This window comes from Schistocerca cancellata, chromosome 8, assembly GCF_023864275.1.
Source record: "Schistocerca cancellata isolate TAMUIC-IGC-003103 chromosome 8, iqSchCanc2.1, whole genome shotgun sequence".
NCBI lineage: Eukaryota > Metazoa > Arthropoda > Insecta > Orthoptera > Acrididae > Schistocerca > Schistocerca cancellata.
The window spans coordinates 159,040,324-159,056,016 of NC_064633.1; the positions used below are offsets into that span (position 1 = coordinate 159,040,324).

Here is a 15,693-nt window from a genome sequence, read left to right on the forward strand (position 1 = left end):
CATTAAACGACTGTGGGGAACTGTATCGAACGCCTTGCGGAAGTCAAGAAACACGGCATCTACCTGTGAACCCGTGTCTATGGTCCTCTGAGTCTCGAATAGCGCGAGCTGAGTTTCACATGACCGTCTTTTTCGAAACCCATGCTGATTCCTACAGAGTAGATTTCTAGTCTCCAGAAAAGTCATTATACTCGAACACAATACGTGTTCCAAAATTCTACAACAATGTCTCAACGATAATTAGAAACTGAATACGTGTTTGGCTGGTATCTGAGGTCATTACTGTGAGTGAAGACTTTTAGGTGGCAACAGAGTGATATAATGAAAGTTTATTTTATTACTGCTTAACTAAACAGTGATTTAGCTCATATAATGCAAGTTAATTTTATCATTGTTTGAATATAAGATTAAACTGTGATTTTGCTCATACATGTTTACCTTGGTAACATAAAGACAGTTATTTTTTACATATGTATAGAGTACACAATACACAGGTTCATGTTAAAAAAAGATGGGTTAAAGTGCAAATATTTCTTGTTGTTGGTGGGTCTGATGTTTACTGACACATAAATGTCATCATTGGATCAGTAGTGGGATAGAGGATATGAAGTTCTTATTGTACTCTGTGAATCTTCTCTCTACAAAATCCAGCATTTCAGTGTCAGGATGGGTCCGCATTATGAAGATACTGATGAATGAAAAAGAAGAAGCAAAAATGTTTGAAACTTGTGTAAATTGAAAGCCAAATACTTGTTGCAGAGGCAGTTTCCATCTCTAGTGCTTAGTAGTGCTGCTGTAAACAAAGTGAGAAGAGTAGTGGAACAGAAATTCAGTTTTTTTCAGTTATTCCACACATCACACTCCATGGAATTGTACTGGGTGCGTTGGTTTACACAGTTTTTGGCCGTTGGTAGAAAGGTTATCAGTGATCACATTAATTTCATAAGTACTCAAAAAATTTGCAAGCTTAATCAATTATAATATGTATGTGCACCCAGATCACTTTCTCCTTTATTATGGACATTATGTCAGCAGTGAGTGTGAAGTATTTGCTATTTGTGTGACACTCAGGTCAGAGGTACTGTAGGACCATGGAATATGTTAGAGGGTCAGTTCACATATGCTCAGATCAACAGAAAAATCTCAAAAACATACACACACACACACACACACACACACACACACAAAAACCACCCCTCTGTTGATCTGCTCAGATGTGAACTGACCCTATAACATATTTGCATGGTCCTACAATCCCTCTACCTCAGTGTCCCACTAGCACAGGCTGTTCCAAGTCAGCCCCATGGAGCATGGGTTGGTGTGGTGATGACAAGTTCTAGAAGCAACCTTATGCCATTTTCATCATGCTGGGAAGAACAGTTTTTGTTTGTTGAGAAAGATGGAGTGCCTCACTGTCTTGTTTATTGTAAAGTTCTGAATATGATGCAGAAGTATAATATACGGTGTCACAACATGTCCCTTCACTCAACATAGTATGATGAGCTGGACAATAATGCAATAAAGCAACTCATTGTCACACTGAAGGGTGAAGTTAAGTAACAGGTAAATCTGAAGCTAAATAAATAAACACAACAAATGAATACATACTACTTCTCTGCACCCTGTATATGTATTGTTTTCGTGTATTACGTCTGTGTTCTGCAACTATTGTAGATTGCTGACATTGATGAAGATTCAACTGATGCAGCGCTTTGAGCAAGCTACAAAAGTTGCACACATCACTGCAACAACTGGAACACCATTCTCAATGGGTCCCTTAGTGAAATCACACCTGCACACTTCTGTTTAGTGCTTAGTGCCAGCAGATAGTATGAAATTTGAAGGCATTTGCCTCTCGAAGCAAACGGTAACTCATCAGATCCAAAATATAAGCATGAATTTGGAAACCAGATGTCACAGACATTGCTCAGCTTGCAATATTTGTGAGGGGCATTAATTCAGAATGACAAATTTGGGGTTGTCTGTGAGTCTGTAGGAATGTGCTTGCCATGGGACAGGCTCTGTTCTTTGGCAACAGATGGTGCACCATGAATGGTTGGGAGCCAGCCAGGTATCAAGCATACACTGTTCTGTGCTCCAGGAAGCACTTTGTATGAAATGTGCTGACGTAATGATAAAGTGTGTAAGTTTGGTAACACACTGTGGTGTCAACCACCAATGGTTCAGAGGCTTTTTGCACGACCTACAGCCTATGATGATACTCATTATCACTGCACATATGGTGGCTTAGCAGAGGCAAAGTTCTCGATGTATTTTTCGCAATTTGGGAAGAAACTTTTTCTCAGTGTTTTTCATCTCTTCAATTGCCTGAAGAAATAAGTTTTGATGATTATCAACAAATTATTGTACAACTTCATCAAAGTTTTGAGGTGAGGTTTCAGGGCATGCAATGCCTACGAAATGATTTAAAGCTGTTTACCACTCCATTTTCAGTTGTATCAGATACTGTTCCTTCAGAAATGCAACTAGAACTAATAGATTTGCAAAACAGCACACTGCTCAAGGATGCGAGCATTAAATGTGATCATAAAGAGCTGTTTAGTGAATTTCTATTTTATTTGTTGAGAGTTGTCTCACTGATGGTGATGGTAAGTGATAAATTCTATATAAGCAAGCAAGGGATGTAATTTGCAGGATATACCATTCCTTCAAGCAGAAAGCACGTGCTTGCGTGTACCACAACTGTTGCTTGAAATTGTCAACAATGACATCCCTGTCTATGCCTCGACATGCACAAACAGCCATCGTTCATGGACCTGATTGTAGTACTAAATACTTCACCTACACTACTGACATAATGTACGTAATAAAGGAGAGTGTGATTTGTGAGCATGCACTTATTGTCATTGATTCAGACTGTCACTTTTCAAGTACTTCTGCAAGTAATATGATCACTGAAAACATTTGTTAGAACAGATGGCCAAAAATTGTCAAAACTAACGCACCTGGTACAGTTCCACAGAGTGTGATGTGTTGCAGAACAGAAGAAAACTGCCTCTCCAACAAATGTGTGTGTGTGTTTTGGGAGGGGGGGGGGGGGGTACATGTACTTGAGCGTGTGTGTATTAAATTGCTATATCACTCAGCGGTAGGCAAGAATCGTTTCCTTATCAGGAAGTAAAAGTACTTGATCACACTGAAGGAAGCTGCTATTGTCTTATTATTACTTTCTTACCGATGTGTATTGCAAATATTTCAGGTGATGGATATGATAAACATGTTCTCAAAGCAGCGAGGCAGAGTTATAGAGTATCGAGAGATTCTTTATGGCTACCACAGAGTCAATCCCATGTATGGTGCAGATTACATTCTTGATTTGTTGATGGTATACAAGAAATATCGTGGACGTAAAATGACAGTACCTGTGAGAAGGCATGTTTATCTCCAGCAACAATTTACAGGTTTGAATTTTTTAATACTATTACACAGTATTGCTACAGAAAAAAATTTTTGGACATTGGAAGTTTAGGAATATTATTTGTTGATTACTAAAATTGACCAGTTAAATTTTATGATAATCTTATGTTGTGAAATACTTTCTGCAGTCTACAACATCATTACTTCCCTTGCCCCATGCAAGACTTGTCTCATACATAACTGCCTACTCCAGTCATAGGACCAGACCTGAAAGCAGCCATGTATTCTACCAACTTCGTTGCAACCATGGTGAACAATCTACGTGGGCATGGCCACTAACAAGCTCTCTGTCCCTATGCATGACCACCACCAGACATTGGCCAAGAGACAGCTGGACTATCTAGTTTGCTAAGCATACCAAGCAACACAGTGTACTTGATTTCAATGAGTACTACACAGACCTTGCCACATGACTGCTGCCCATCATCACCAGGTTTTCTGAAATGCAGTGGTGGGAAGCCTCCCTGCAACAGAGCCTTCATTCGTGATCTCCCTGGCCTCAACCTTTGCAAGTTCCAGTCCTCTACATACTCCTAACCTCTTCCTTGGGTCCTACTTCAGTCTCACAAATAATTTCCATTTCTCTGCTTCGCTTGCCCCTTCCCCCCCCCCCCCCCTTTTTTCCATCACAGTGCTGAATCTAGCAGTCCATGATTCTGTCCCCACCATGCCCCTGCACATTCCCACCCCTACCCTTCTATCCTTCCTCCTGCTTAGCCAAAAGATGTTCTGCACATGCACTTTCTCCACAGCCAAGATGTATACCTGCCACAGTGCCCAAAGCCAACATGGCTGTGTGTGTGTTTGTGTGTGTGTGTACACTTATCTGTCCTATGTCACATCATCAATCACCAACAAAGAGGTAACTTTTGTATCATTTGATATTGTTGCTCATGTATTGCATCTAGGCCATTTACAGAGATATGACTTCTTTTTTCCTTTCTTTTTTCTTTTTTTGTTAAATAAGTCAAAATAACAGAACAGCCCCACAAAATTTGTACTAATGCTCAGAAAAGTAAGGTTAGCTTATTTCATTAAAATATTAAAGTACTGAGTAATAAGATAGAAGAGCTTCTTGTCTGTTTGGAAAATTTAGAGAAGTCTGAAGAAATAGACATCCTGTTCCTATCTGAGCACCAAATAACCATAGGATTAGATAAGTTCATATACAAGATTAAACTTCAGCAGCTTACTCATGCATAACTAGTATGGGAAAATGAGGAGTTGTTACATATGTTAAGACAGAACACAAGTTCAAAAGCTCTGAGACAAGTAGATTTTGTAGTGATCAGTGCATAGAAGTGTGTGCTTGTGAATTAATGCTGAAAATAGTTCCCTTTTAATTGTAACTGTGTAAAGATCCCCATTGGGATATTTTGAACTGTTTATGAATACACTAAGCAGATTCAGAAGGATGTAGGTTGCAGTAGTTACTCAGAGATGAAGAAGCCTGCACAGAATAGAGTGGCTTGGAGAGCTGCATTAAACCAGTCTCTGGACTAAAGACCACAACAACAACAACAACAACAACATGAGGAATCTGGATTCCTTACTGTGTTACCTGTCAGACAGCATCAGGCAGTTAATAATAGTCTGTGGTGACTTCACTGCAGATTTTCTAAAGGATTCTGATAGGCAATATGATGTAGAAGTCTTATTTGGATCCTACAATTTGATCTCACTATTCAACTTTCCAACATGGGTGGGTAAAGACAGTAAGACACTAACTGATAATGTTTTCTTTGGTAAAGCTCAAAGCAAGAAAATAATTGTTGACCCAGTAACATATGCTCTCTCTGATCACTATGCAAAATAGTTACGATAAATAACATAGTGCCTTACAGTATGGATACACCTCATTGCAAATCAGGTAGGATAATTCATGACTCCAGGACAAATGTTTTAAAGAACAGTTAACAAGAGATGACCTGTGATGATCATAATAAACCAAATGCTAACATAAAATCTGATCTATCCAAAAATTGCTTTCCACGTAAGCTAATCAGAAAGGACATTAAACAGCCATGTAAAAAACCATGGATTACTATAGGGATTAAAGTGTCTTGTGAAAGGAAATATGAAGTGTATCTGATGGCAAGAAAAACAGAGATCCTGCAGTAGTTGCACACTCAAAAGCTGCTCAAAATTACTAAAAAAGGTTATTAAAAATCAAGGAATATACACACAATGTTAGAAATCGATAATCCTGACAACAGCTTTAAGGCTGCATGGAATATAGTGAAATGAGAGACAGGACAGCCGGCCACAAAACAGGATAATACCACCACTGAACTGAATGGAAAGGCTATAAATGATGAGTTATAGGTAGCAATTAATTAAATTAAGAAAATTACAACTTCTCTCAAAAATAAAAGCTCATATGTCTTGATTGCATTTTCAAAATAATAGTAAAGATTTGTTCACATATAATAAGCCCAGTCTTATCTGAAATACGTAATGCATCACTACCAAATAATAAGCCCAGTCTTATGTCAAATATGTCATGCATCACTAACTCTAGGCATTTTTCCAGAGAGACTGAAATATGCCATTTTTAAACACCTCTTTAAGAAAGGTGATACAAGAAATGACAATATCCACTGACCTGTTTCACTACTGACATATTTTTTCAAAATTTTTGAGAAGATGATATATTCTAGAATAGTATCTCACCTCAGCAACTCAAAATTTGCGATTCAGAAGAGTTGCTTTACTGAGAATACCATTTACAGGTTCTTTTTATAAGCATAAAATAATAAAATGATGCCAGTTGGTATTTTCTGTGACCTATCTAAGGCATTTGACTGTGTGAATCACAGTATTCTCCTAGATAAACAAATTAATTTACAATGTGAATGTAAAATGACTCATTCCACACCATTGTGATTTATCATGCAAAATGGTCCATCAGACTTGAAACTAACCAGCTGTTGGCTACCTGTTTCCTTTATGTAAAGCAAACTGGTATTTAGTCCATTTACATTTATCTACATCTGCAACTGAGGTTTTCCTGCCTGCTAAATTATATTTCAAAATATTTGAGAAAATGACATTAGTTGTTATATAAAAATAACCAGTTACAGCATGAAAGAAAACTGTAGTCAACTTACTACAGGACACAGGGCATTCTATAGTGAGCATATGTGGCAGGAAATAGGGCAATAAATATGTGTGTAGTAACACTGTTCACGTTACGTCGCACTTCACTTAGCGTAGAACGGGACTGTGTCCTAGGCATGCCCGATGTTGAATGACTGCGCTCTGCCTGTCCTGCTGGATTTGTTGTTGTTGTTACGCCGGAAGAGGGCGCGTCCGAATTCTCGCGTGCCCTCTGGTGGACGGGACTCTACTTGCGGCAACTACTGTCCATGACGCGCCGTGCCAATGTGCGCCTCCCGCGATCTTTCTGGTGGCTACTACACTCCTCCTCCTTCGGGGGTGAAGCCACTGTGATCCACTGCGCCGAAAGGTGGAGCGTCGGGCAGGAGCGATGACCTCCACATCCATGGGATGGCCGGAGTCGAGGGAATCTGCCAACCCTCGAGCCGGAACCTTCGAATATGGCTGGAAATGACCCACACGAAGAGGCCCCCGTCGTCCCACAACCGGAGCCCGGGACAGAACGGGCGACAAGCTGTCGAACTCTGGATCCTGTTCCACCTCAGGAGGGGCAAGACCCAGTGGCGGGGACGAAGGGGAAGGGACGACCACAGGGGAACTAGCCCCCTGCGAAACTGGGCCGGCTAGGGGGGCCAGCTCTCGCTGGGGCAGCTCGAATGACGGTGATGCCGGTGCTGGAGCCACTGGAGGCTGCCAAGGCTGAGAACCATCACAGTGCGGCAGAGTCACAGCGGGGAGAGGAGGTAACGTCCCCTGTGAAACCAATACAGGTGCCGGCAATGGGGAAGCCAGTGTCCGAGAGGGCGGAGGGTGGGTGCCCGAACGTGGACGTAGCTGATTTTGGTGACGACGTACCACCCGGTCCCCCACCTGCAAGGTATAGAGCCGGCGGCCATGTCGGTGCAGGACCACCGCCGGTATCCAACGTGGATTGCGACCAAACCCACGGGCCCAGACTGACATACCCAGTGGAAAACCAGGTACTCCGTTTTGGGAAGACTGGCGAGGACCAGGCTGGAGGAGGTGCAGCAGAGTCCTAGGTTGACGCCCATGGAGGAGCTCTGCGGGGCTGCGGTCTCCCATTGGTGTGGTCCGGTATGCCGTCAAGAAAAACGTCAATGCTTCCTCTGCAGGAAATTCGTGCACATACTTTTTCATCTGCGTCTTAAAGGTGCGCACCATGCGCTCAGCTTCCCCATTCGATTGTGGATGGAAGGGGGGAGAGCAAACGTGCCGAATACCGAAGCGCCTACAAAAATCCTGGAAGATCTGCGAAAGAAACTGCGGTCCATTGTCCGAGACCAGGGTGATTGGCAGACCTTCCACAGAAAAGATTTTTGCTAGTGCCTGGATTGCAACGTCTGAAGTGGTTGAGGAGCAGCGAACCACATATGGGAATCGGGAATAAGCATCAATGACAATGAGCCAAAAGCCATTGAGAAACGGCCCCGCAAAATCGATGTGAACACGTTCCCATGCCTGGGTTGCCGGCGGCCATGAAGAGAACGCTGCCCTGGGAGATGCTTGTTGGCTCGCACACTGGGAACAGGCGGCCACCAAGTGCTCAATTTCTCTGTCAATACCGGGCCAGTACACATGTCTGCGAGCCAAGGTTTTAGTACGGGAAACACCCCATTGCCCCGCATGTAATAACTTGAGGACCTCCCGTCGTAAACTTGCAGGAACAACCACGCGAGGAGCTGTATCATCGGTAGCCAGAAGGAGAACTCCTTCCAAGACCGAGAGACGGTCTCGTAGAAGAAAATAATTACGAAGAGGGTCCGAGGCCCGGCCCGGAGGGCGGGACGACCACCCCTGCTGAATGAGGCGAACTACTTGCCGGAGAACCGGGTCAGCCGCTGTTTCCCTGGCGACTCGAGAACTAGTGATCGGGAAGCCATCAACCGCCTGGCGGGACGCCACATCCAAATGAAAACACATAATCTCCTCTCGATCAAATGTAGGGTCCGGGCCCACCGGAAGACGGGAAAGAGCGTCGGCGTTGGCATGCTGGCCTGTAGGGCGAAAACGAATGTCATAATGGTACTTAGAGAGGAACAAGGCCCAGCGCTGTAGTCTGTGGGCCGCCCTATCCGGAATCTGAGAGGCGGGGCCAAATAACGATATTAACGGCTTATGGTCAGTGATTAACTGAAACTTCGTGCCATACAAGAAAGGGTGAAACTTGGTAACAGCGTAGACAATGGCCAAAGCCTCTTTTTCCACCTGGGAGTAATGGGCCTGCGCGGGACTAAGCGTTTTCGACGCAAACGCCAGTGGTTGCTCGGAACCATCTGCGTTGCGATGGGCCAGGACCGCCCCCACCCCATACTGTGAAGCATCCGTAGCCAGGACTAACGGCTTATGGGGATCAAAAGTAGCCAAACAAGGGGCTGATGTGAGGAGGCCCTTCAACGAGGTGAACGCTCGCTCGCATGCCGGCGACCAATCAAAAGGAACACCCTTGTGCAGAAGGCAGTACAGGGGGTGGGCTGTAGTGGAAGCCCTGGGAATGAACCGGTGGTAATAGGCTATCTTGCCTAAAAAAGCTTGTAACTCCTTCAGCGATGTGGGCCGAGGAAGCTCGACGATACCTTGGACCAAACTTCCTAGTGGCTGGATGCCATGCCGAGAGATGGTGTAGCCCACATACTCAATGGATGGTTGGAAGAAGGTTGACTTCTGCAGGTTGCAACGCAAGCCCACAGACCTGAATTTGAGAAAGAGGGTGCGAAGGTTGTGCAAGTGGTCCATCGTGCTGCGGCCCGTGACAATTATGTCATCTAGGTAATTAATACAATGAGGGATTGTCGACGTGACATGCTCAAGATAATGCTGGAATATCGCCGGGGCACTGGATATTCCAAAAGCCAACCGCTGGTATTGGTAAAGGCCAAACGGGGTGTTGACGACTGCCAGCCGTTTGGAGTCCTCATCAAGTGGTATCTGATGATAAGCCTCTGACAGATCGATTTTCGAAAAATAGTGGCCTCCCGCCACGGCGGAGAACAATTCATCAGCACGAGGCAAAGGATAGGTGTCCACCACCAATTGGGAATTAATGGTGGCCTTAAAATCGCCACAAAGACGTAATTTTCCAGAGGGCTTCTTGACAATAACGAGGGACGAAGCCCACTCACTGGAAGAAATGGGAAGAACGACCCCTAGGGCTGTCAGCCGGTCTAGCTCTTCCTTTACCTGAGGGCGGAGAGCCAAGGGAATCTGCCTCGCGCGTAGAAAACGCGGGCGAGCCGACGCCTTCAACGTTAAGTGAGCTTCAAAATCGGAAACACGCCCCAGGCCCTCCTCAAAAATGTCTGGAAAGTCTGAGATCAAAGATTCTAATGAGTGATAGGGAACGTCTTCGGAGACCAACTGTATGGTGTCAGCGATAGAAAAACCGAAAGCTTGAAAGGCATCCAGGCCAAAAAGGTTAGCGGAGCTCGCATCACTGACAACAATAAAAGTAATAGGCCGAGTGACTGATTTGTAAGTCACGTCGGTAGTGAATTGACCCAGTAGGGGAATGAACTGTTTACCATAACCGCGTAGACGCCGGTAAACTGGCGCCAACGGGGGCGATCCAAGGTCGGAATACGTTTGTGCATTCAACAACGAAACTGCCGCGCCCGTATCTACTTGCAGTTGTAACAGGCGCGACCGAACTGACACCTCGATAAAGAGTTTGCGTGCCGATGCGACGGGAGCCTGGCCCGATGAAACTTCCTGAATGTCAACGTCCATGTCCTCTGTACTTGCTTCCTTCGATTCCTTTGAGGCTGAGCGGCAAACTTTAGCAATGTGACCGTTTTTATGACATTTGCGACAAACGGCCCAACGCTGGGGGCACTTTGACCGATCGTGATGTATATAGCACGACGCACAGGACGGCAACAGGGGCCGGCGGCCGGAATTCTGTTTACGCGCCGCGCGGGAGCGGCCGTAACGGCCGGATTGTACCGCTCGCACGTCGTCAACCCCGGACACAGTGGACGCGGCCGCGCCGCCCTGAACCTCCGCGACGTCGCACCACGCTTCCAGCTGTTGACCTGCTGCGTGAGAGACTTCATACGATTGAGCAATGGACAGGACTTCTTCGAGGGAAGGGTCTTCTAACTGCAGGGCCCGTTGCCGGACCTCCCTATCAGGGGCCGAACGAACAATGACGTCGCGTACCATAACATGGGCATACGACTCCCGCGACTGCTCCGTGACAAAATGACACTTGCGACTAAGACCGTGCAGGGTTGCGGCCCACGCCCGGTAAGACTGATGGGGCTGTTTCTTGCATTGATAGAACTCGACCCTAGCCGCCACAACATGCGTGCGGCGGCGATAATATGAAGACAGCAATGAACACAATGCGTCAAAAGACAAGGACGAGGGTTCCTGCAACGGCGCCAGCTGCCGCAAAACTTGATACAGCGAGGGAGATATCCAAGACAAGAAGAGAGCACGACATACCTCCGCATCGGCAACATGAAACGCCTGGAAATGCTGCCGAAGGCGATGTTCATACGTGTCCCAATCCTCCGCCGTCCCGTCATACGGGGGAAAGGGAGGAGGGAACGGCGCCGGAGCAGACGGCGGTGAGAGCAACGCCGGAAGCACTTGTTTCATGGTGGCCATGAGCTCCGTCTGCTGCGCAACCAAAACCCGCACCAAATCCTCCATGCCGTGGAGAAACTGCGAAACCGGAACAACGACGCAACACGCGAAAGAACGACCCTACTCGTCGCCAATTGTGTAGTAACACTGTTCACGTTACGTCGCACTTCACTTAGCGTAGAACGGGACTGTGTCCTAGGCATGCCCGATGTTGAATGACTGCGCTCTGCCTGTCCTGCTGGAGTTGTTGTTGTTGTTACGCCGGCAGACGGCGCGTCCGAATTCTCGCGTGCCCTCTGGTGGACGGGACTCTACTTGCGGCAACTACTGTCCATGACGCGCCGTGCCAATGTGCGCCTCCCGCGATCTTTCTGGTGGCTACTACAATGTGTGTGTGTGTGTGTGTGTGTGTGAGAGAGAGAGAGAGAGAGAGAGAGAGAGAGAGAGAGAGAGAGAATACAGCTCAGAGGAAAATATTAAAAGTAATAGCTCACAGGTGACAAATAGAAGCTTTTGGCGTGCAAGCCAGAAATAATAATAATAGTGAGATCTGATGACACAATGGTGGTTAGTCAGTTTGTTTAGAATCCTGATAGGTATATTGTATGAAACGTGCATTAAACATGGTTACAAAGTCTTGCATGATGGAGCCCTGGAATAAAAAGTTCTTGATTAGCTTTCTGTGTCAAATCAGATAAAATCCCAAGCTCTTGATGTTGCCTACATCACTGTCATCAGGGGCCAAGTCTGACTATCGTGAAACTGCTGAGGCTCACATTTTTACGTCCACCTTGTTGGTTAAATTAAGTCACAGAGATGGTGCATGATGAGGTGGAATCCTCTACAGTCATGGATTATGTTTCTGCTCACTGTCCAGCATCGCTTGCAGCACCACCACTCACAGCAGGTGATAAACTATGCGAAATTTTCCCCTGTAATCTGTCTTTATCGAGTATACTCTCCATCCTACAGCTAGAATTTTAATTGTGATGAGAAGTAACAATATGCCTATTCTTTTACCTCTTACTGACAATTAAACCACTTCTTTGTATAGAATGTAAATTACTGATACAAAGGCAGACCATGGAAAGACTTGAAGAGTAAGTTCTGGGTAAACTCTCAGTTTCCAAAAATTGTAGAATATTTTGCTAGTTGTTTTTGAAGACACTTTTAATGTCTGGTTTGCTATTTCAGGGCAGTGTTCTATAAAAAGCAGCTGAAAAGCATTCTATTATGACCATTAAATTAATTTATTATTTTTAGATGTTAATGACTCCACATTTGATGACTAAAGAAATTATTTATAGATCATACTTGATTGTTATTCCTGTGGATCAAATTTCCATAGATCTATTTTGAAAATTGTTTGTTACTGTATTTTCTGAAATTAATATTTGAGCAACCAATGGAAACTGTAAAGTCTTCAAATTTCCAGTAACGTTTTATCAAATGTTTAAAGAAGCAGTTCAAAAATGTGTATCATATATATCTTCTAACAAATATTTTTAATGTCTACAGGTCTTCAAATTAGGGAAACAGTTGATGGTGAGGAAGTACAAAGCCTTTTACAGGACGAAAATGAAGCTTCTGCTGAAGAATTACAGGGGCTTCAGAAATCATTTAGAGATGCCTTTGAGAATGGTCTTCTCAAAATTGGGGAATCATTTCCCTTCCTCTTTGGCTCTCGGACTTCAGATAAATCACAAAGTATCAGAGACAAGAAGATAAACTTTATACTGCCATTGTCTGGACGCTTCAACACTTTCAAGAGATTTATGTCTGTGTTTGAGGAAGTGTGTCTGATGAATGAAGAAGCTGTGTCACTTATAATAATTCTGTTTCCTAGTGATAAAGAGAACAGACTGAATGATACAGTGACTCTTGTGCAGAAACTTCAGGGAAGATACAGTAATGCTGATCTTACGATATATCCTGTGCTTGACACCTTTGCTCGAGCTATCGCGTTGGAAATAGGAACTGCACATTGCAAAGATGATGATTTAATATTTTTCATAGATGTGGACATGGTATTTACATCTGCAGCACTTGAAAGAATACGAATTAATACAATCCAAGGAAAACAAGCTTATTTTCCTATTGTGTTTAGTGAATTTGATCCAAGTGTCGTTTATTCTGAAGAAGGACTGGTGTCTTCACCAAATCATTTTCGAATTACTGAAGACAGTGGCTACTGGAGACAGTATGGTTTTGGAATAGCAAGTGTATATAAAAGTGATCTAAGAAGAATAGGGGGTTTCGATACTTCAATAAGAGGATGGGGTAAAGAAGATGTGGACCTCTTTGATAAGTTCATCTTAGCAGCAAAAAACATATCTGTATTTCGAGCTGTAGATCCTCACTTAATTCATGTTTTCCACATAGTGGACTGTGATCCAAATTTAGAGGAAGCACAGCTCGAGATGTGTAAAAAGACTAGAGCAGATACCTATGGTGGAGTACACCAACTTGCAAGATATATTTATTCTCATCCAGATATTGTACAGTATGCTAGAAATAAAAGAAAACAAGATGCACCTTCCTGACAGCTAATTTATTTTTATTAGCATTTATAGATATTTCCTGCACAAAACACGCACAAATCCCTGTATGTATGTTTTGTTTCCTTTTCTTGTCTTGTTATTTGATATTTTTATGTTGGTATTTACTAAAAGAAAAGTGAGTAAATGGGAGCAGTAATGCATTTTAAATATTTTCAGCCAACATTCTATGATGGCTGAACCTGTGGACAGGTAATGGATTGCAATAAATGTAATGGATTATTGAGGGGGGGGGGGGGGGGCAGAACAGTCCTCAGAACACAGCTGAAGTTGACATCGGGAGATATGTAGATGGGAATACTCCTCATACCAATGTAAAAAAATGTGCCATTCTTTGAGAGATACAGAAAGTCCTGGTTGAAGGTTTCTGTTGTACATGTAACTGCAGAGCTCCAGGAGTCACAGAACAGAGTAGGACACTTACACAAGGTGAGATTGATGAGTCGCATCACACACAGCAGGTCTGCATTTGAATGTTTTCTGTAGGAGGTTTCTTAAATGACTAATATCCAGAACCTTTCCATGTAACCAGAACACTGCCCAATTTCTGTTATGTTCATTTTCACTGCAGTTTATTAGTATAAATTTTTTTGAAAGACATCACTGTCTGAATAACTGTAGACACAGTTGCAACAATCAGTAGAGAGACAATAAATGACAGCTTAGTCAGCACAAATGGTAATAATTGCAATGCTTTGGGCATTTTCCATCAAAATGTAAGAAGTGTATTAAAAAAGAAAGATGAGTTTCTCATGTCATTACAGGGCACCGAAAAATCTGCAGGTACTCCTACAAATGTGCTGTGGACAACAGAACACCATTCAGAACTTACAGAAACTGAACAGACACAATTAGATGGATACACATTAGTATCCCATTACTGTAGGCATAATATAAGAAAACAGAGTGTGGTTATCTGACTGGATGTGGAATAAACCCCCAGTCTATAGATTTAAACGAGTATTGCACTGAATAGCTCTTTGTGTGCTATATTTCAGCAGCAGACTTGGAAACATACATGATATCAGTTCTGACAGTGTACAGACACCCAGAAGCAAAGGTTTTAAACTTCCTTAAGCAATTAAGAGATATTCCTAATAAGACTTAGTAGAAATAACTGTCTAGTCATTGTATGTACGGGTTTCAATATTAATTTCAGTTTGATAATCTGAGGAATAAAGGTAACAACTCACCGAATGGTTAATGTATGAGGGGGGACCCAAAAATAACCTGAATTTCTTTCTAGAAAGCATATACTTTATTGTGTATCTTGAAGTTTTCCCGGCGTATTGATTGGTCCATCATATTTCGGGCTTGCAGCTGGATCATGTTGACATCTTGGCACGATATTTCGGCTAACAAACATGCAGCCATCTTCAGGTGAGTACGAGACTGAAGATTACTGGTGCGCGTCGTTCTATATATACCGAAAATTGGCGCGGCGGCGCCTGCGCAGTGGAGAAGGCTAATAGCGGGCCCCTATCTAATTTGGCGCGCTCTGCAGCACAAGCGGGCTGCGCATGCGTAGTGGTGTACCTACATTTGCGCTATCTGTCGTAAAGCGCCTTCGCGCAGCTGAGGCGCGGTAGTCGAAAGTATAAAATCAATTTTCGTCAGCTGTCGCAATAGATGCAGAACAATGTCTGTGTGAAGCGATTAAAGAAATTACAGGATCCCATGCTTTATCCATCTGAAAGCCGCCGTCTCGATTAATAAGATCTTCTGCCAATCGTATCTCCACGGACTCCTTGATAATGGATTCCCAAAAAGATCTAGTTGTCGCTAAAATTTTTGTTCCACAATAATCCATGGAGTGTCCCGTCGAAATACAGTGTTCTGCTATGGCTGATTTGTTGGGCTGTAGTAGACGTGTGTGGCGCTCATGCTCCACGCATCTTTCCCGTACTGTGCGAGTAGTTTGGCCAATGTAGGATTTGCCACATTGACAAGGGATCTTATAAATACCCGC

At 43.7% G+C, this 15,693-nt stretch overlaps 1 protein-coding gene across 1 annotated transcript in view; it reads left to right on the forward strand.

The window, feature by feature from the left end:
* The window catches only part of LOC126094655 (chondroitin sulfate synthase 1), a 335,383-nt gene extending 321,672 nt beyond the window's left edge, over positions 1–13,711 (forward strand). The window contains exons 7-8 of the mRNA XM_049909158.1: positions 3,221–3,422; positions 12,685–13,711. Coding sequence (XP_049765115.1) covers positions 3,221–3,422; positions 12,685–13,709 — 1,227 coding nt within the window. The 3' untranslated portion in view covers positions 13,710–13,711. The remainder of the gene's footprint in view (positions 1–3,220; positions 3,423–12,684) is intronic.
* Positions 13,712–15,693: the final 1,982 nt, after the last annotated feature.